Source organism: Aethalodelphis obliquidens, unplaced genomic scaffold (genome assembly GCF_003676395.1).
Source record: "Aethalodelphis obliquidens isolate GAN/ISIS:26980383/991018 unplaced genomic scaffold, ASM367639v1 scaffold28, whole genome shotgun sequence".
Lineage (NCBI taxonomy): Eukaryota > Metazoa > Chordata > Mammalia > Artiodactyla > Delphinidae > Aethalodelphis > Aethalodelphis obliquidens.
In genome coordinates this window covers 7,941,990-7,963,811 of record NW_020837972.1, presented here as the reverse complement: position 1 = coordinate 7,963,811, position 21,822 = coordinate 7,941,990, and the positions used below count along the sequence as shown (strand labels likewise).

The window sequence follows — 21,822 nt, the reverse complement described above, 5'->3', positions numbered from 1 at the left end:
CGGAATAAAAAACCAGGGTTGTGGCTGCGGCCTGTAACAGGCCCCCTCCGCCCTCACTCTAGCTATGCACAAATACAAAAGCCTTCTCGGGAGTCCTAGGGGGGCGCGGCAAGGAGAGCGGGGTGCAGACCCGACAGGGGAGGGGAGAACCAGGGGCGGTGGGGGGCAACTGGCTAATCCAAAATAAATAAAAGCGGCAGGGCAGGTCAGGGGAGGCTGGGGAAGAGGGGGAGGTTAGTAAGGGGAGCCAGACGATGGATGTCCGGCGGGGGCGGGCAGCAGGGCAGGGGCCGGGGCCGGGGGTGGGGGGGTGGGGGGGTGGGGCAGACGGTCGCGTCCGAGTCGCTGCGGGGGAGGGGAAGGCGGCTGCGGCTGAGGTGTCCCCGCCCCCTTGCTGGCTCACTCGTGGTCCTCAGTCAGCTGCAGGCCGGGGCGCTGGAACACAGCGGCAGGTTATGGGCGTGCTGCCCCCGCACCTCTCTGCGGCCCCCAGAACACAGGTATCCTCCTGCAGCCCTCTTTCCCTAATCCCCTCCTAGGCAAGCTTTGTTCGTACACTTCGCATTTTCTGTTCCGTTTGAAACCCTCCTTCCCATAGAGTTTTGAATGGCTGGATTTGTTCAAACGTCACCTTCTCAGAGATGCCCTCTGAACCCCTAAAGTAGGTAGACCCCTCACACACGATTTGGAATGATCTCACTTGCTCACTTGATTTTTGTCTGTAGAGTGAGAGGGGCCTTGTCTGTCTTCTACCTTCCCCTTTTCTGGAATAGTGCTCAATAAATAGTTGTTTGAATGAATGAATGAATGAACAAAGGAAATGTCACTGGGTCACAAAGTGCCCCACCATACACAGCATGATGACTGTGTGTGCAGGGTCCTCCCGTCCCCTCACTCTCTGTATACGCATATATGTTGAAAGTATCCTGTTTTACCAATTGAGTAATACTCCATTGTATGCATGCAGTCTGTTTAACTGCTCTCCTGTTGATGGGCATTTCAGTTATTTGCAGTTTTAAAAATAAATGCCTAGAAGTGGAATCGTTGTGTTAAGGGCATGAATGTTTAGTCCGGATAAACCTGCCCTTTGGAAAACCTGAGCCAATTTGCAGATTGTCCTCCCCCCTTATCATGGCTGGGCATCATCAATCTTAAAAAATCTTCGGGGACTTCCCTGGTGGCGCAGTGGTTAAGAATCCGCCTGCCAAGGCAGGGGACAGGGGTTCAAGCCCTGGTCCGGGAAGATCCCACATGCCGCGGAACAACTAAGCCCGTGCGCCACAACTACTGAGCCTGAGCTCTAGAGCCCGTGAGCCACAACTACTGAAGCCCGTGCGCCTAGAGCCCGTGCTCCTCAACAAGAGAAGCCACCGCAATGAGACGCCCGCCCACCGCAACAAAGAGCAGCCCCTGCTCGCTGCAGCTAGAGAAAGCCCATGCGCAGCAACAAAGACCCAACGCGGCCAAAAATTTAAAAAAAAAGGGTGCTGAAAAAAGAAATCTTCGCCTGAGAGGCAGCACATTCTGCCTTATTGTGTACATTCTTTATGGAGCCGCTCCTCCTGTTCTTTGACCACTGCTGGGATGAAGGTCTGTCTCCTCGTTGGGCTGTGGGTTCCGTGAAGGCAGGGACGGGGGCCATGTCCCAGACTAGGCTGCCCAGTACTAGCCTTCCCAGTGCCACCCACACCCCAAGGCCCCTGCCCACCTCCTCACCTCCTGCCACCTGCCTCCTGCTTCAGTGGTACCCATTGGTGAAAGCTGTGGCAATCAAGGGGCCCTGGAAAGAAAAGAATTTGACTCCTAGATTCCTGGGGGCAGCAGAGAAAGCCCAGGGGCTCCTTCCATCTCTCACAGGAGCCCCAGGTGAGGCACAGACCTTCTCTAGCCCTGCCCATATCGCCCCCACTAAAAGATTCTCCAGGGTAGGGCCTGGGAATCTGCATTAACCAGTACCCTGGTTAAAAGTAGGGCACCCCTGAGCTAGAATCTAGCCTCCATGCAGGCAGAGATGGTGGGTCTCATTTGCACAGTATCCCCAGAGCACACCTAATGCCTGGCATACAGAAGGAGATTATTAAACGTCCACTGAATGACTGAATGATAACCCTCACTGTTCCTTGGTTGGTGACACTCTCTCCATCCGTCATCTCTCGCCTCCCTTCTGTCCCCACAGACAGACAAGGCCTCTCCCTCCTTCAACTTCAGGGTCCTCCAGGTCCAGCCACTCACCCCAAGACTGTGGCCGAAGCCAGTGCTGGGGGCGGGGCTGGCAGCGCTGATGTAACTGCTGACCCCCGAGTCCTGGTTGGCTGCCCCATAGAGCTCGGCCATGGGGCCCGGGCTGGTGGTCCCCAGGAAGCCCCCTGTGCGGCTGGGAGTTGAACCTGGAGGGGGAGCCATCGTCCAGGGGTGAGAGCCTGGCAACCCAGAAAGAAGATGGTGATAGCCCCGGCGCCCGCTGTGACCCCCCAGCATCCCCTCCAATCCGTACATGCCCCTCCCCCCTGCCTCCCCCCACAACCCAGAGGGGCATGTGAGACGCCACCCAGAAATCCTCCAGGGTCCATCCACCCACCCCCCACCCCAGCCCCAGCTCGGGCCCCCATCATCTCTTGTCTGACCACTCAGCAGCCTCTTCACTGACCTCCCCTCCCCTCTGGAGCCCCTTCACACCTGTACCCACCCTGCAGCTGCGTCCATTTTCTAAAATGGACATCACTCTGCTGCTTAAAATGTTCAGGGTCTCCCCAGGACCCGGTTCCTCCCACCTCCTCCCCACTCCCCACTCCTGCACTCCACCCATGCTAACTGGCCTCTAAGCCTTTGCACCTGCTCTTCCCTCTGTTGGAAATACTTTTCTTCCTGTTTGCCTTCAAATGCGAAGTTAAGAGGTGCAACCTCCTGGAAGCCTTCCTGAGAGGCCTGTGAGCTCCTCTGACAGCTGACATCCCCCAGCGGGCAGTATTATCCTTCCGTGTGACTGCCTTTTTAATACCTGATGCCCCACCAGCCTGTAAGCTCTGGAGGGCGGAGACCACGTCAGTCTCCTTCCTGGCCAGCCTGCCAGGTGCTCAGTTCATATTCGTTGAGTGAATGAATAAGTGAGTCCCTCTGAAGAGGGGTGGCAGGGGCACCTCCTCACCCCGCTAGAATTCTCTGCCCCCTGCTCCCCTCCCTCGCTTCCTGCACCCCAGAAGGCCTCACCTGTCCCTCGAACCACAGCTGCTGCTGCCGCTGCCGCTGCCATGGGTCCGTAAGCAGTGAGAGGAATGGCTGGAAGGAAAGGTATGGGCGGTTCAGCGTGGCAGCTGAGGGGCAGCAGGGGATGAGGGCAGAGCCTCTCCAGCCTTACCCCACCTTGGAGGGGTCAGTGCAGCCCTGGGGTCAGGCAGAAGGACTCTCTTGGAGAAAGGGAGGCGAAAGGATCGCCTCCCAGGGATCCTCAGCTTCTCCCCTGGACTTGACGGACACACTTGAACAACCAAACCTCATAGCAGGTGCGGGTGGTGCACCCCCCACGAGCTGCTCTGAGCATCGCCTGCAGCTGCCCCCTTCTCCAGGGAGGGCCCTTGGCTGGACGGGGGCTACTTAGCCCAGGGGTATACAGAGATTATGTCCCTCTTCCCAACCCCAGTCAACTGGAGCCAGTGACTGACTGACACGGGTACCAAAAGCCAGGCTGTCACCCCAAGGGACCAACCAGGAGGTGTATTAATCCCCCCCTACCCCCCGGTGGGATCCGGCTGAAGCTAGACTCCAGTCCAGGCCACAAGCCCATTTCACTCCTTCTGCTGCCTGGCCGGCTCCCCTCGCTCCCCTTCTCCCGTGAGCATGTCCTCGATACATCGTGTACACGCAGTTCCCTGCCTCAGGGGCCCCTGACCACCACCGAGGCAGAAATGACCACTCCTTCCTCCAAGTCTCCTCATCCCCTTTTCTCTGACCCCCTCTTCAGACACAGGGATCTGGCTATTCCCTGTCTACCCCCCTCCCACCTCCGCAGCGCCTAGCACCCTGCCTTGCATACAGTTGGTGTTTAATAAGTGTCAGCTGAAGGAACAGTACTAGGAGGGACCTCTGCTTAAATAATTGGTTGGCATGAGTCTGGAGCTCCCTCAGGCCTGGGGGTGAGCGCCCCCTGCCGCTTGGCTCTGCCACTGCAGCCCTTGAGAAGCTACAATCCCAACCAGAGCCAGGGTCTGGGGAGTTTGCATTTGCCCTCTCCCATCCCAAGATGTGCCCCTGGGGGCTGTTTTGGTGACCCTGGCCCTGAACTGGACCTGACACTAGGGACCCTGAAAAACAACCCTGAAAGTCCTTGGCTAGGCCATTGGGCCAGGGGATTAAAGTTTAGGATAGCATTTCTGCACCGCTGGGAGACAACTTGCCTAAGGTCTTCATAGAGCTGGCACTTTCTCACTCAGACGTCACCTCCTCTGAGAAGCCTTCCCTGACCACCCCTGCTGAGGCAGCCCCTCGCCCCTGACACTTACACTTTAGCACATCTCCCCGTTTTATTTTCCTTGTGGAACTTCTCACCTTGAGAAAGTATCTGATACTTGTTTATTTACTTGTTTATTCCTGTCTCCCTCCACTAGACTATCAGCTCCAGGAGGGCATGGGTCTCGTCTGTCTCATTCCCTGCTGAATCCCCACTGCCTGGAACAGCATTTGGCACAAAAAATATTGATTAAATGCACGAAGGAAACACCCTCGTCTCTTGAAGGCAAGGGAATAGTCTGGACCCCAGACCTCCAGGAACTGCTTAGCCTTGAACCCACATCCTCCCTGGCCAATATCCCCCTGTCTGCAGAGGGGATATTTCTTCCCTCGGTTCTTTAATGGCAGGGCTGGGCTCTGAGGTCTAGTCTGCGGCCCAGTTAGGCATTTCCACAAAGCAAATCCAGCATGCTCTTATCACAGCAGTAAAGCATTACTCATTTGTATAATAAGCATTTCTCTCTCTCTCTCTAGAGCACAAGTTCTGCAGATCAGAGCTTGGGTGTCTGGTCCCTGCTTTGCCTCCAGGGCTTGGCAGTGTCTCACACAGTAGGTCCTCAACACAAGAGTTCTGAAATGAGTAGGAAAGACCCCTTTTCACTCCCCCACTCACTCTGCTCAGGGAAGAGCCTCTATTAGCCCCACCACCAGGACTCCCTCCCCTTCCTTCACCCCAGGTTCCTCTTTCCCCTCCCCCATATTGGGGCCCCCCTGAGCATCCCTTGGAAGGAAGGTCTCATCTAAAGCAGCATCCACGCTCACGTCCTCCACACACGGCTAGGTTGGGGGGGAGTCTGGGGATGGGGTGGGGGGAGAAGCGGGTTGAACAGAGAAACCCCTTGCAGCCCACCTCATCTGCACCCACCCTGCCCCGCCCCTTGCCCTTGGCCTGGGCCTCAGCCCCGGCCCCAGCTCCAGAGCTGAGCTGACTGGCCCAAGTAAAAACTCCAGCTTGAGAAATGGTTCAGGATGGCCAAGCACATTACCTACTTGCCCAGAAGTTGCAAACGGGCTGGATTTGGCCCTCAAATATGTTGCATTTGGCCTGCAGTGGTTTAAAAATTTGAAATTGGTTGCCAACATTTGAAAATAACTGAAAAATTCATTTGAAAGTGAAAGCTGGGTTTTGGGCCTCTCTTGGAAAATAAGATCTGTAAGGTGTGGGTCTGCATCCCCTCCTGGCAGGGTTGGCTGGCACTGAGTGGAGCCATGCCCACTGCCATGTCCTGACGTCCCCACCCGGCCCACTTTGCTCTGAGTTTGAGACCTTGGCTGGTTCACCACTGGCTCCCAGCGCCTACAAGGTGCTTGGCATACGGGAGGCGTTAGATAAATATTTGTCAAATGGATGAATGAGTGACTTCGCCTCCATCTGCTGGGCTTGGCCCTATGCCCCACCCTTAAGGGCCATGCAGCTACACAGACTGGCCAGTGCCCGAGTCTGCTGCATCCTCATAGACTGGAGGGCAGGAGAAAAGGGTCCCACTAGCTTTCCCTGGGAAAGTTCCTGGGTCATTCTCTTTCTCCCCATGTGGCCTGTGAGGTGTACGAAATCCGAGCGACTGACCTGTAAGCTCGGGGAGGACTGGGGCGCTCGGGAGAGGGGTCCGCTCTACACGGAATTCTAAAATGAAACGTAAAACAGCTTAGGAAGATGCAGGGAGGCCTCTTGGGCGTGGCCCAGGGAGGACAAATGCACCCACAGGGACACTGGGTGGGGGGACAGGCCATGCACAGGACCCGAGAGCTGGGAATAGGGAGAGCACGGTCCCCAGCAGGCAAGGGTGGGGAAGGAGACACAGTCACAGAGAAGGGAGACAGACAGAGAAGGGAAGAGTGGGCAGAGTTGCCACCTATACCCTGGGCACTGGGTGATGCTGGAGCTTCTGTTCCCACTGTTTTTCTTAAAAGTCTTGAAATTGCACTAAAAAATCTCCCAGAATCCATCTTTCCTCCTATTTTCTTTGGGGGGGGAGGAGCTGGGAAGGAAGCATTGATGGGAAGCGATGACCCTAGAGCAGCTCTGCCACTTTCTAGCTGAGTCATCTTTGCAGTCACTTTTCCCTTCTGAGCCTATTTCCTCACCTAGAAGATGGGGATCACCATGCCTTCCCCCAGAGATTACTGTCAGGACTAGACAAAAACATGTGTATAGAGGATTCCAAGCTGGACTGCCCAAGGTGCAAGTGCTTAGGGGACCTCTAGAAAAATAAGACCAGAAAACAAGCAAACAAAAGCCTTGCAAAAATATGAAATTTGATATTTAAAAAAACATTGAATAGTCATCATGGGAAAGCTCAGAACTTCGTTGGGCTTCTCGCCACTTATGAGAAGGCCTAGTGTTGTTTTTATTTTGAATTACAAATGAGGGTGGTGATCATCTTGCTTTTAAATTGTTTTTCAGCATTCAGGGTCTCCAAAGGTCTTGTCTGCCTTGAAAGGGGCTCAGCATAGCACATGGTCATTATCGGTGAGTCCGTAAGGACACAACCAACGTTGGCCCTCAGGGAGGTTGCCCCACCACAAGCCCAATGCCCTTTTGGTGGAAGTGGCAACCCCGGAGGCGGGTAGGGAGGAGAGAAAGGCAAGAGGCGGGCAGAGATCAGCCTGGGAGGGAGGGGTGCCATGCAGGGCCACACGGGGAGTCCCCCCAGCTTCTGGGGAGGGGGGGGATGGGTGAGGCGAAGGCGCTCCTTCCTCAGACGTGCCCTTCCTTCCAAGCCTCCAGCAGGCAGACCTCCCCCATGCCATGCACCCCCAGACACCGCCCATGAGGAGTCAGATTGCCCGGAAACCAGGGACATGCTGGCAGCAGAGGGACACTGGGAAGAACTTACCGGGGAACTGGTAGGTGTAGCCAGGGGCGAGGCCTGTATAACTCCGGCTGGCATAGGTCGTGGCTTGGAAACCAGGGTAACCTGATAGGGCAAGGGGACCAGTGTCAGATGCCTTACCTACAGCTCAGCAGGGAAGGATGTGAGCCTCTCATTTCCCTCCCCACCTTGTATCATGAATAATAATCAGTCATATTTACCATATACCTTCTGCATGCCAAGCCCTGTGCAAAGCCTGTTGCACACTTTACTCTCTCCTTAAACCTCACAAGAATCCCAAGAGGTACTATTAGGAGCCCCATTTTACAGATAGAGAAACTAAGGCTCAGAGAGGTGACACTTATTAGCTGAGAATAATCCAAACTCTTATCAAGGCCCTTCATGCTCAGGCTCCTGCCTCCGTCCTGTCCTCATCTACACCCTGCCCCTTTCTCACTTTGCTCCAGCCACATTGGCCTCCCTGCTGTTTCTCAAATTCAGCAAGCTCTTTCCCACCCCAGGGCCTTTGCACATGATGATTCCTCTGCCTGGAACACTCTTCCCCGGGTTTTCACATAACTATGTCCTTCTCATTGTGCAAGACGCAGCTCAAATGTCACCTCCTCAGAGAGGTCATCACACAAGAGACCTCCCTTTCATCAGTTAAAATATTCATCACGTCACCCTCCCTGGTTTTTCCCTTTCAATATTTATCATGTCACCCTGGTTTTTCCCTTTCATAGCACTGATGACCAATATCTGAACTTATCCCAGGATTTCTTTAAGTGCTGATTTTCTGTCTTTCCCATCTTTTATTTTTGTCTCTCCAAAACACCAACACGGTGCCTGCTACTTAGTATACATATATTATAATAGATATTTGCAGCTTTGAAAGAAAGATCACCTAGTGAGTAATAATGGTGTAATTGGGATTCAAATTCAGATGTGACTGGCTCCAAGTCTCTCAACCACAATTCTCACTACTGGTTAGAGGTTTTCTTTTTTCCCCCCACTTTTTTTTTTTTTTTTTTCCCCACACTTTTTAAATGGGGTGAAACCAGCTAATGAATTGCTTTGAAAAGAAAATTTTCTCAATATTCCACAGGAGGCTAAAGAGACAGAACAACTAAATTCAATACTTTATTCTAGCCTGGAACTTGCTCTGGAGGACAAAAATAGTTATAAAGAACATTACTGGATCAACTGATAAAATCAGAAAACAGATAATAGATTAGATTAAAATATTGTATCAGTATAAATTGGTAATTATAATGTGGTTTCATGAAAGAACATCCCTAATCTTGAGAAACACACAGTGAATTATCTAAGGGTAAAGGGCCAAAATGTATGTAATTTACCCTCAAATGATTCAGGGAAAAAATCACAAGTGTACTCTGTGTGTGTGTGTGTGTGTGTGTGTGTACACATACAGAGAGAATGATAAAAGCAAAATGGGTATGATATAAACGATAGGTGAATCTGGTAGAGGGTATATGGATGGTCTTTGTACTACTTTATTTTTCCAACTCTTCTGAAAATTTGAAATTACTTCCAAATAAAAAGTTAAAACAAAAACTTCAGGAGAAGACAATGCTCCACTTGCCGGGTACATTCCTCACCCCTCTATCTGTGATCCCACTCCTGACCCTCTAGCCCATGCTATAGCCCCTCCTATGAGTCCCCAGAGCACCCCTCCCCCATCCCCAGCATAAAGACCCCGTTGTACTGTTCTCTTTCTGTGTATATACATCTTGTCTCTCCAGGGAGACTGTGACCTTCCTGGGGGCCCAGCTCAGACTTTTCACCCTCAGTCGTGGGTCCCAAGCACTGCTGATTCGTGCTCAACTTCCAAGGCTCACGGTAATCTTGACCTCCTCCGGGGAGCCTCCCTGACCCCCAGGTGGATTTAAGTGTCTCCTTGGGCCTTCCACAGCCTCCAATCACTGTGGTGACACTGCCCATTCACTTCTGTCTCCCACTTGATGGGAAACCCCATGAAGGCAGGTCCTGTCTCTCAGAAGCTGCTCAATAAATATTAGTTGAATGAACAAGAAGAAGCAGCCTTCTTTCTACCTTCCCAGAGGCCTTTGGGTCTGTAAATGCTCTTCCATCTGCCTGACCACTTTTTCCCTCCCCTGCTCCCTGACCTCCCATAACTAGCTCCTACACAACCCACAGACTCAGCTTAAATGTGACTTCCTTCTTAGCTTCTCCAAGTCTTGGTCAACTTTGCTATGACCATGCTCCCTTGGCATCCTATAATTCTCATCCTAAACCTATTTATTTATATTCTTACTTATTTTTTTCTCCTGCCAGACCATAAAGCTCCAAGGAAAGTCACCGTTGTACTTCCTGGCATAGGGCCTGGCATTTATAGTTGCTCAATAACTGTTTACTGGACAGATGGGTGAACAAAAAATAGAATGGACGGATGGACAGAAGGACCAATTAATGAGGAGCAGCTGGACCATTCTTTTGGTCACCACCAGAGGGCAGCACCCTACAACCAAATCGGCCTACCTTCATTAGGACCCGCAGACCTGAGATCCTCGGTCCACACTCCTACCCAACCACTCAGACAGACAGGAGGGCAGACCACCGAGGAGATGCAACACCCATGCAGCCCCTGGTAGCCCCGGGAGCAGTTCTGGGCAGGAAGAAGCCGCAGATGCAGGCCTAGCACATACCCAGCATGCCGATGCCCAGCATGAAGGCGTCCATTCCATAGGGCATGACTCGAGACCTCCCCCGGGCCGAGCCAGTCGGTGACATCACCTCTTTTGGCTGAGCTTTCTTACATTCCACCTGCAATGAGACCTGGCGGTCAGTCCCTCCTATAGACGCAGGTCACCCTCCTATTCCCTGGAAGGCCTCTTTATTGTTAATTTCATGGTTACCATTTCTGGAGGAATCACAGAGTGCTAGAGATCAGCTTTGCATGCAGTAGTTCATCGAATGCTTACACCAACCCTATGATGGAGGTACTGCTGCCACTCTCATTTTACAGATGAGGAAACTGAGGCTCAGAGAGGGGAAGTCATCTGCCCAATGACTAGACTAGTAAGCGGCGGAGTAAGGATTTCAACCCGGTCCCTCTGAGCCCACCAGCCATGCTTTCTCACAGCTGTGGGACACTGTCTTCCTGTCCAGATTTCCAGCGGGTGGGAGAATTGGCTCTGCCCCACTGACTGTGAGGCCCCTCTGCCTGCCTGCAGAACCTCCAAGCAGCCCTGGCTGGCTCAGCCTGGAGCCCTAGTCTCCCTCTGCACCTCCACCCCATCCAATCCCGGCTCACCATTTTGTTGTTGATTTCGTGGAAGTGGATTTCACACACTTTCTCCACGATGTCCTCGCTCTCAAACGTGACAAAGCCAAACCCTAGAGGGCAAAGGCAGGCTCAGAACAGGGCTCATGGTCAAAACCCAGCCCCAAGTCATACCAATAACACCACTCCCCCCTCACAGGCAAGTGTCTAAGCGTTAACAAGAAGCTTTGTTCCCAGCCTAGCAACCTCTCAACTACCCGATGAGACAGGGTTTCAGCTCCCAAATCACGGATGTGAAAACCAAGGCTCAGCGAAGTGACTTGCCCAAGACCACGTAGCAAGTTAGAAAGAGGCAGAGCTATGATGCAAACAACATTCAACATGCCTTTTCTCTTCCTCAGATGCTTTCCAAGGAGGGGAAAAGAGCACACACAAATACTTTTAAAAATGCACATGAACGTGTACAAATATATTTTTGTACACAGATACACAGATATATGGTACACCTAGGTACCCATATATCACAGAGACACTCACCAGTGCTCACAAATGCATAAAGGCCCCTGTGTACATGTACAGTTACTCTGACACGCTAGATCTACAAAACTATTCAGACATAGACACCCTCACATGCACAGACAAAAACACACACACACCCACCAGCACATACCCCACTCCCCAAACAGGCTAAAAGGCCCAAAAGCTCTGAAGGCACTGGAGAAACAACCCCGCCTCCTCCTGGGTGTGCCCCAGGGGCTGGAATGGGATTTCTCAGAAGGCAAGGCCCTTGGGAGAAAAACAACCAGGCAGTGTACACCCGGTGGCCCAGATGCTCACAGGTTCAGGGGCAAGGGTCCTGGGGGCTGGGCTCAGCCGATGGGTGGGGCGAGGGGGCAGTGGCAGGAGCAGACTGCCCGGGGCTGTGGAGTCAGCCTGACCCGGGGGTGGCCCAGTCTAAGCTCTGGTTACCAGGGACAAGGTAAGCCCAGGCAGACACTGGCTGGGGCGGGGGTGGAGGGCTCAGCTGCAAGGGGAGGAGAGGTCTGCTCCTCTGCTCCTCTCGGGTGTCTGCAATTCGGCAAGTTTCTAGCACAGGAAACGGCGGGACAAAAGCCTTCTGTAAGGCCAGGCCCCGGAGAGGATGCAGATCCTCGGGGATAGGATGTCAGGAGGCGAGATGAAAGGGCAGCTGTGACCTGTAGCCCCCTGGCTGACCACAGGCCCCCAGCCTGGCCTGGGAAGGGGGAGGGGGCCAAACTCACCTCGGTGCCGGTTGGTGGTTTTGTCAAACATCAGCATGGCATCGTCCACCTGAAACAGAGCTACCGTGGACGACCCACCAGACACGGGGGCCTCCACCACAACCCAGGAGCAAGGGCTCCGACACCCGTTCCCCTCTTGCCCAGTCCAGGCTTTATCTTAAACCTGCTCCCTGGGTAGGGGACAGCTTTCCATCTGCAACCCCAACTGGGTGCCACAGCACCACCATTCAACCCTCAAAATCTCAACGGGCCAGCCTGAACATATTAAGCACCAAACATATGCTTGGCACTTTGCCCCACCATCCTCTCCTCCATATTCCTTGCAGGGTAAGATCCTCATTTTGTAGATAAGGAAATGGGCTCAGAGACGTGAAGTCACCTACACAAGGTCACCCAGCAAATCCCAGATCAAACCTGGGAGGAGGAGGCATAGAATGGGTGCTAGAGGGGAAAATATAGGAGTAAGATATGAGGTGGGGAAGTGAAAGCCTCTTTCCTTTTTTGCAAAAGGCCGGGAGGACAGCCACTACAGCCAGACCCAACTCCCCTCTCATGGTACAGATCTTTTCCTCTAATTGAGGTTTCCTTTTGCTAGAGGCTGTAATTAAAGCAAGTAGAGTTCAGTGCCTGGGCTTCTTGCCTCCCACTGATTGGGGGAGGAGAAAGGGGTGGAGGAAGGAGGAGGATCTACATTAATCCCCCATCCCTTGGACTCCAGTCTTCTCTTCTTGCTACTCCCTCAAGGCATCCTCTCAGATACATGGACAGTCAAAGTCCTTTGCTTCCCTTCTGCAGTCCGAGCTTCCCTTTGCCTACATCTGCTGCTTCCCTCCTTGCCCTCTTAATTCTTCAGCCAGTGTCAGCTGTCTCATGGGGTTAAGCTAAGGTCTGATTCACCCTCGGTGGAAATCAAGGGCTGCCTCTGATACTGCCTCTCCCCCCTCCACATCCCACTCCAGCTGCTGACCCTCCCCCAAATGGTCAGACACCCAAGGGATAAAGGAAAACTTCCTGAGGCCTTGGGGCACAGCCTCTTACCCACTCTCCTTTGCTCTCTTTCCAGGCCGTCATCTGCCTTGTTAAAGTGGAAAGGGCAGCCCCTGAACTGGGTGGTCCTCCAGTTCTTCTTAGGCACCAAGCGGCACTGGGGCCCTGACTCTCCCCTAGGAGAACCAGGACACACACACACACACACACGCACACACCCCACCTCCACTGACCCAGGAGGCAGCTGGGTCCCTGGAGAATCTCAGAGGGATATTACATCTCCCTTCCTAAGAAGCCTCCTGCCCCAGGGCCCTGCAGCACAGTGCCACCCTAACTCCCATGCTATGGACCCATTCTGAGCCCACATCCCAAATTAGCTAGACCGTCCAAACTGGATGGACAATGCATGTTTAGCACAGGGAAAAGAGAAACCCAGAAAGGAGGCTTGTGATAGAAGCACAAGCTTTGAGTAGGACAGGCTGGAATTGGAAAGTAAGCTTGGCAAGCAGCTTTATGTCTCTATGATTCAAGTTCTTCATCTGTAAAATGGGTATACACAGTGTCTTATAGGGAGGAGTTAAATGAGATAGTGCGTGTAACACTCTTAACTCACAGTACCTGGGATACAGTAAGTGCTTAATGAATAACAGCCATTATTATTATTATTACTTTTATTATAGAGGGGCTTACCCACAGTCACATGGGGGAGGGTGGCAAAGCTAGAGACAGAACAGCTGGACACCACTGGCTTTGAAGTTTCCATGAAGACAGTGCCTGTGTCAGTTATGACCATGACCACCCTACTGAGCACCTGGACTTGTGCTACTGTGATTATTTTTTCAACGAATGAGTAGATGAACCAGCCACACCCTCCTCCCCCATCCTGCAGCTTTGAGTTCCTGCGGGACCCAAAACTGATTCAGCCCAAATCCACAGCCCTTCCTCCACCCAACCTTTCCACTCTACCTGCGCTGGCCCCCCAGACCCTTCAACCTGGGCCTTGGCTGGACAGACCCAGAGTGGGGCACCGGGGTTGAGGCCAGGGCACAGAGCAAGGAAAGTGGCTGGGGGTTCAGGGGACCCCCACCAGTGTCCCCCTCCTGGGGCCAGCTGAGGGGAGAGAGGCTCCCAGCCCAGTGTCCTTAATAGGCTTTGGTCTCCATGGGAACACAGGGGCAGGGGGGCTCGGGCGGGGGGAGGGGAGGCGGCCGAGGCCTGCTGACCAGTGGGAGCCGCCAAGTTCGGCGGCCGCTAAGCCTGAGTGGCAGCCATGGCGGCTGACCATTGTTCCCCCCTCGGCGGCGGCCCCTCGATCCGGGCGGGAGGCCCCCCGCCGCGGGGCCCTTGGCATTCCCGGCTGTCCCCCTCTCTCCCTGGCAGCCTATTCTCCAGCTCCCCCTGGCCTCCCCGGGCCGGTTTCACATGCCAACGCCGATTTAGGCCCGAACAAAAGACGCGGCCGCTGACGGCTTCTCCTGGGGCCCGGTTGCCATGGCAACGCCGGCCCCGGGGGCAGGCGGCCTCCAATCACAGCTGCTGGATCAGATTAGTGCGAGCTCTAATGCTCGGCGCTCAGACACAAAGACACCCCACCGGAGCCGAGCGGGGCCTGCTGCTTCCCAGGAGCGCCCTTCCCTCTGGGGCCCAGGCGGCCGACCTGCCCTGGGTCCTGTGCCCGGGTCCCCGCTGAGGCGCCTGAGCCTAGGCCTCTGGCCCTTGCATCGCCGGCATCCGCTGGCCAGGGGACCTCCCACCCTCTCCCCGTCTACCCTAGAGACGGAGTGTGTGTGGGGGGGCTGGAAACCCACCCAGTCCCCAGCTCACATCCCATTCCCAAGCCACGTTCTCCTGTGCCCTTTGCCTAACAGGGAACTGAAAGAGTCTTGACGGGAAAGTGAGATCCAGCCTGCAGCCTGTCTCAGGTCAGAAAAGACCAGGGACCCCAGCACTAAGCACAGCAGCCCTACTTCAGCCCCAGACTTAAAACTTGGTCCCCGCCTAGCCATCTCTCCATGCGACCTTGATGTTCACATTGCTCCCCTTTCTGGGGACACCCTATTGTCTCATGTCACCACATCTGCTTCTGCATGGACTAAATGGCCCAGAAATGTAAGCTCCCTGCACCTCAGAGCTAAGAAGCAGTCCTCCGGGACTGATCAGGAATTTGGGGTGGTCTCTTCAGCCCCTCCCCAGTAGCTAAGAGATCGGCACCCTCCCCCTCAGCTCCCACCTGTGCAAGGAGGGTCCTGAGTACAACTGGGAGTCATATTTATTGCTTCCTTATCATCCTCACCAGGAAGGAGTGGGGGAAGGTACAACCGCCCGTGGACTGGACAGGTGCAAACTCCCAGGAGGCCAAGGGGTGACTGGATTGAACTGGCTTCGGGAGCACAGCCTCCCTCAGGAGAGTGAAGATAAGCAGGAGAAGGGCAACAACAGGGACAGCTACTGTGTGGCTTCTCTCCCTGGGGACGTGTCCAGAGTCCGAAGCCCACAGATAGGCCAGGAGCCTGAACGGTGGGTTGGCCCAGCCTCACCCACAAAAGGACCCAGCCCCCTTTTCAACTCTTGCAGGAATTGGAATGACCTGGCTGGACTCCACTTGCTACTGACCAAAATTCTACAGGCCTGTCATACCCCCCAGCCAGCACCCCCAGTTTTGACCCACCTTCCCGAACTGCTCAAAATACTGCTTCACGTCTTCCACCGTGGTGTTTACTGACAGCCCCCCAACAAAGATCTTCTTCGTTCGAGTCACCATCTGTTAGGGGAGGGAATGAGAAAGTGGGCATCTGAGTCCTGTGGCCTACCGCCACCAGCAGGGGCTCCAGCCCTCCTGCCAGGGCGCCAGCTGACAAGCTCTCTGTGGCCCCGGCTACTCGGAAGCTCCCCCTCCCCCCAAGCTCCCCCTTGGACCCCTGCCTCTAGGCCTGTAACGGGCAGCTGTGTACCCCACACCCTGGCTGGCTCGCTTCCTGGGGTCTGGTCAGGAAGGGGAATGGCTTAGTGACCCAGACCTACAGCCTACCTCAAAGACCCCACCAGCCCCTCCTGGGAGAGGCCAAGGCCCATCCCAGGGTCCCCCTGAACTCAACACCGACATTTTCCTCATCAACCTCCTCCCAACCCAACCTCTGGCTGCCCCGTGGCCCCAGCCCTGTTTTACGAAGAACACATGGTCCTAATTACCCCAGGAGCGCATGGCTAATCCATGGCAATTCCCAGCCCCATCCTAACACTAAAGCACCTTCTGTCACCAAACTGCTTAATGGAATTAACCCAATTCCGACCATGTGCTCCCTGGTGCGGCTTCCTTCAAATACCTGCTTCATAATTGCTTTCAGGCCCTCTGCTGGACTCTTTCAGTGATGCCCTTTTCCTGTCTCCTAAAACCTGCCTCTCTCCCTTCGCAGTGGCAGGAGCTGGGCACCATGACTCAAAATCTTAAAGCATCCCAGTTCCCACTGACCCCTTGCAAAGGAGGAATTGAGATCTTCTGAGGAGGGACCTAGTCCCAGGACACATGATAAATCAGCAGACTCAGGGGTCTTGATCTCTGTACTATAGTCAGCCTTCTGCCTGTCTCCTGTTTTCGACTGCTTAAAAATTAAGATGTGGCTAGTTGCCCTGGGCTCTGGAATAGGCTCCTGTCCTGCACCAAAAGTTTTGAGTTCTGTATAGCTCAACTGCTCAGAAATCTGTTTTCCATACACCCAGAAAAACTCGCCACAGCACCAGGGAAAAAGAATACTTGGGAGGGCAGCCACAGTCATCCAGCTTGAAAGATAACAGGTGTCAGACACCACGGTCCCTTCCCACTCTTCAAGCCCAACACACCTCACCCCAGAGGTGGGGGGTGGTAATTGGGGGGTCAGAGGTAGCTCCCTGGCCTGACTTTAGCTCAGCTTCAGAGAGTAAGTCTGGGCTGTGTTTGACCCCCCAGAGGTGCTAGGCACAGAGGCTGTGATCTCCAGAGTCAGAATTAGACTCAGGGTCCAAAGTGTACTGGCTTCAAATACAGGGCAATGAATCACCTGAGGGGTTCCTTCTTCTCTCAATATATGCAGCCCCCTCTCTCTAGTCCACCCCAGAGCACAGATGGAAAAATGCATGGTGTCCGCAATTCACAGAACAAGGACGTGAAGAGTCCTCCCTCCTCCCATCCCAGTCCATGCCATTAACACTCTAACCAGAAGCCTCTTCCATAGAAGGGAATGCTGGGAAAATCACTGCTGGTTGTACAGAGCTGCTCCCAGACATACACATACCTACCTTAGGCTGTGCTCGCCGAGGAAAGGCCACCTTGGGATCAATCTGAAAGGGAAGAGAGAGGTAGAGGGGCGTTGGTTATCACACTCAGCCTGAAGATCTGAGGACCTCTCTCATCCCAGGACACAGAGGTGACAGAAACCACCACAGCCTCTGGCAGGAAAATGTAACAGTTAAGCATTTAGGCCCTAGAGCCAGGCTGTTGGGTTCAAATCCCACTTACACTGCTTCCCAGCTGTGAGAGCTTGCACAAATTACTTAACCTCTCTGAGCCTCAGGCTTGAGCTCACCAGCAAAATGGGCCAATACTAACATCCACCTCAAAGGGCTGTCTGCAGATTATTTGATGTAATGCTTACAAAGCACTTGTTGTCTAGCCCTCAGCAAGAACCAGAAAAAAGTAAACAAAGTGTTATTCCTTCCAGCACCAGGTATATCGAGGGCCTTCCTGCCTGACAGATACCTGTCCAGGTGAGGTATGCGATCCAGACTTCGGAAGCCTTGTGAATGAAAACACTCTTTGCCTGAAAAAGGCTTCAAGATAAGAGTTCATAAACCACCAAGGGTAGACTCAGTTCTGTTTTCCCAGTACCATCGACATCTAACAGCCCTTCTTGAGGCCACAAACAAACAGTTCCCTGATAATACAGCTCGGCTTGGGGTGAAGCAGAGCGCAGGTTTGGTGACACGCAAGAGCACGGGATTTGAACTCAGAAACTTTGGGCCCCTGGCCAAGCCTGTGATCTTGGTAACTTGCCTGATCCCTCTGAGCCTCAGTTCCCCCATCTGCAAAGTGGGGACAATAGCACCCACTTTTCCCAGAGGGAGCTGCAAGGAATCAAATGAGATAATGCAGGTGAAAGCATTCCTTTGTAAACTGCCCTTCATTGCACAAACAAAGGTGCTATTACCAGCAGGCCACCTTTGCCCTTGGCTGTGAACAACCAAAGGGGAAAAGCAAGATGCACCTGGGTACTCCCGGGTACTATATTCGTACTGACAAACAGCAAAAGCCAGAGCACGAGACACTGTGATCAATGCACGACCTATGAGGCCCGGTCATTTCAGAGTTTCTTGCCACTCACATGGGTGGAAACCACTCAGAAGTTCACCAGCCAATCGCAGGGAAGATCTATCTTTCCCCAGAGCTCCTTCCGTTCAAAACTCAGCCTAGTTCTAGGCAACGGGTTCTGTTCCCTCCCTGCCCGAATGGCACAAACCAGGGCCAGCCTCCCTGGTTCCCCCTCTGGAATCTACCCACAGAGAAGGAACCTCCAAAATCCACACTGGGCAATGCCTCCTCTCTCCCCAAATGCCAAGGGGCTCCAGGGATAATCACAGCTGCCCATTCTCCTGTCCGAAGGTATGATTTCGTACCTCGATGGACATGTTCGTCCTTCTATTTCTCCTGGAGGCTGCCAGAGCACACCTCAGACAGTCCCCATGTGCAGACACTGATGGGGAGATGGTACCCAAGCTATGTCCTGCAGAGCCACACACACCCAATCCCTGACACACCTTACCTCCACTCTGACTCACAGCTGGCAACATAAAACCCAACAAGTAAATAAAAGGTGAAAGTCAGAACCCAAAATAAACTCCCCACAATAAACCTCCCTTCCCAGGCTGAAGAATGCCAAACACAAAGCCCTTGCCCTTTTCAAGTCCCGAATCTCAGAAGGATGCCCATCTCATCCTCCTTCCTCCCCTCTCTCTTCCCCTTATCCATCTTCCATGCCCCCACCCTCAGCTCCAGCCCCAGCCTCAAAATCTCTGCTTCCTGAGCGCTGCAGAAGCCATCAGTGCATTCTGAGGACAGGGGATGGTAGGAGAACAGGCAGCTTGATGGCAGATAATCACCAAAAACAATAGGCCACTGTCTCTCCATTCCCAGCTTGGGTCACTCAGTCTGCGCCAAGAAGATCCTTTCAGAGCCGGCAAAGTTGAGGCCTGGCCTCATTTGCTCATTACTGCGAGCAGGAGTGGGAGCCACTGGGCAGAGATAACAGGAGCCGGGGACAGGAGGTAATTTAACAAATTCTTGGGCACAACCAGCTATTGTTGCAGGTAAACAGGAGCCAATGACTGACCCAAGCAGGGAGGCCCAGGGCTGGAGGAGAGTGGGGGAGTGTGGTGAGAGATCGCACTGTCCCGGCCCCCTGGCAGACAGTCACCCCATCACAGAGGAACCCCTCCTCTGCTTTCTCCTCTTCCCTCTCCCCTTGAGCTGGGGCCTGTGCCAGCGCCCCCTGCAGGGCCCAAGACACTGGGGGAGCAGTGAGACAGCAGCAAAATGTTCCTGGAGTTTGAATGCCCAACAAGCAGCTTCTCCTCAGATCTAGCTGGAAAGGGTTGTCTCCAGGCAAGCTAGCTCCCTTCTCATAAATCCCCTCATGAGCAAAGCAGGTTCACGTCTTCCACACAAAGCAAGGAGCTCACTGACCAAAAGTCAGGGGAGGAGGGAGGGAAGGAAGAAGGGAGGGGGATTCAGTGATGCTTTGCCATTGGTCTGGAATGGGGTGGGGGGAGCCAAATACTACTTAGAGTTCAGAGAAGCCACGGGTGGGTCACTGCAGCCCTGACTCACCCAATTTGGGCTAGGGGTGGGACCTAGCCCCACCCCAAACTCATCTCTGAGGCATCAAGATTAGTATGTATAAGAAGGGGATGGTAGCTGCGTCTTCCCTCACCGGTACTGGAGGGGTTGGGGGGTGTAACATCTCCTAGTTGGCCTGGGATTTTCCTGCTCCGTCTCCCCTCAACTCTAGTGACAAAGTTTCAGAGTGTGGCAGCCCTTCTACTCAGAAAACTCCCTCCTTCCTTCAGGACCCCATCCAGCTGTCCCCTGGGGAGAGGCCTGACCCTCTCCTCCAGCGACCTCCCTCTCCCAAAGGACCCCCGAAGCCCCGAGGGCCACTCACTGTTTTGGAGTCGAGCTCGTGCCGCGATTGCGCCAGTACTTTATCCACCCCCGCCTGGTCCATGAAAGTGACGAAGCCGAAACCCCTGCGCGCGGTAGTGAGGGAGAGGCAGATGGTTACAAGGCAGTGAGTGGCGGCGGAGGGGGGCGAGCCGGGAGCAGGAGGAGGGGGTGAGGGGCTCACCTGGATCTTTTGGTCAGGGGGTCCCGCATCACCAGACACTCCTTCACCTCCCCGAACTGGCCGAAGTATTCGCGCAGCCCTTCTGTAACCACACACCCGCCTTCGGACCAGCCCGCGCCCCGCGCCCTTCCCCCCTTCCCGCGTCCTTTGCCCCCAGTGACCCCGGCTCGGCCCGGCCGCCCCCGCGCCAAGCAGGCTGCACACTCTCCACCGCTTCCCCCACCCCCGGTCCTCACCCGGCTCCCGTGGAGCCTCCTGGCGCCCACTGGGGGCCCCAGGAAGCCGAGGGCCGAGCTGGGCTGGAGGGGGGACGGCTCCGGCCGGGTTCCCGCCGCTCCGGGAGCCGCCTCACAAAAGTTTGAGCCGCAGGTGCGAGCGGAGTTGGCGCTGCCGCCGGCGGGTCCCGGGGGCTCAGCCCACCCCCCGATGCCCCCTGAACCCCTCATCTCCTCCCCTCCACTCGCTGGGCCGTGCGCGCTAGCCGATCGCCCTGCGCTCTCGGGGTCCCCGGGCGGGGCGCGAAACAGGGCGCGGAGGCGCCCGGGGTCAGCGGGGCGCAGGGCCGGGCTGGGGTGTCCGGTTCCGGGGCGCCGGGGGGTCCCGGGTGCCCAGCCGGGCCGGCGGGCGCTCCCGGGCTCGCTCACCCTGCGTAGTCTGCCAACTGAGTCCCCCGATGAACATCTTGCTGCGGGAGGAGGAGAGACACAAAGGGCCCGCGTGAGCGCCGGGCGCCCGGGCGCAGGGGGCGCGGGCCCGGGCCCCGGGGAGGCCCGGCCCGACCCGGATCGGCCATGTTGGCGGGGCCGGGGCGGGCGCGGGCCAGTAAGGCCGGGCCGGGCCGGGCCGGGCCGTACCAGGGGTCGTGCGGCGAGTCCGGGGAGGCGAGGCCGGGCTGGGGCGCGTCAGTCTCCATCGGGAGCCGCGGGCGGCGCGGGCAGCGGAGCGGCGGCGGCGGCGGCGGCGGCAGCGCTCGGCGCGGGGCAGATGAGGAGCGCGGCGAAGGGGGCCGGACGGACAGGCCATGCTGCCCCCTCCCCCGACCCCGCTCGGGCGGGCGGGCGGGGACGGCCGAGGGGAGGGCCCGCCGGGGGCCGACCTGCCGGCTCCTCCCCCCGCCGCCCTGCGAGCATAAATCCCAGCGCTCGCCGGTCCGCCCGGGCGCCCGCGGAGGCGGCGGCGCCGGGACCCCGCTCCCGCCGGGCTCCCGGGTCCCCGAGGGCGAGAGAGACCCCGAATCCCGAGGCGGGCCGGGACCTGGGCGCGGCCGCACCCCCCATCCACCCCGGCACGGGGGCCGGGCCGCGGGAACGCCCTCTCGGAATGAAGCGCTTCCCGGTGCCTTCAAGGTAGCTCGGTTCCGGATCTGGGGCCCCCCAGTCCTTCTTCTCAGGTCCCCGCTACCCAGAATCTAAGAGGTCCCCAATCTCCCTGGGTCGGGAGGGAGATAGACCCCAATCCCCTCACGTTCCGACTGGTGAGGATCCCTCCATTCCCCCGGTCCGAGCGAGAATCACCCTCCGAGCCCCCAGTTTCCGCCGAACCTAATTTAGAGTTCCCCCCTCAGCGGCCCTCAGTCCGCTCCCAGTGTCCCATATCCCCCATATCCAATTCGGGGAACC

General features: G+C 55.5%; 1 protein-coding gene across 4 annotated transcripts; it reads right to left on the bottom strand.

Annotated features, from left to right (window-relative positions):
* Positions 1–305: 305 nt before the first annotated feature.
* Positions 306–21,565, bottom strand: MSI1 (musashi RNA binding protein 1). Of its 4 annotated transcripts, none has more exons than XM_027124569.1 (15): positions 21,058–21,560; positions 20,848–20,888; positions 20,204–20,285; positions 20,021–20,105; positions 17,103–17,144; positions 15,499–15,591; positions 11,844–11,892; positions 10,612–10,694; positions 10,004–10,121; positions 7,341–7,421; positions 6,071–6,127; positions 3,208–3,276; positions 2,233–2,387; positions 1,717–1,780; positions 306–435 (listed from the first exon to the last, which is right to left on the bottom strand). In XM_027124569.1, the coding sequence occupies exons 1-14, from the start codon at positions 21,114–21,116 to the stop codon at positions 1,739–1,741; spliced, it is 1,056 nt and encodes a 351-aa protein (XP_026980370.1). In that variant the 5' UTR covers positions 21,117–21,560; the 3' UTR covers positions 306–435; positions 1,717–1,738. The 4 variants fall into 4 exon arrangements, with proteins under 4 accessions (XP_026980370.1, XP_026980369.1, XP_026980372.1 ...); XM_027124568.1 differs by having other exon boundaries at positions 2,233–2,420; positions 21,058–21,557; XM_027124571.1 differs by lacking the exon at positions 6,071–6,127 and having other exon boundaries at positions 21,058–21,565.
* Positions 21,566–21,822: the final 257 nt, after the last annotated feature.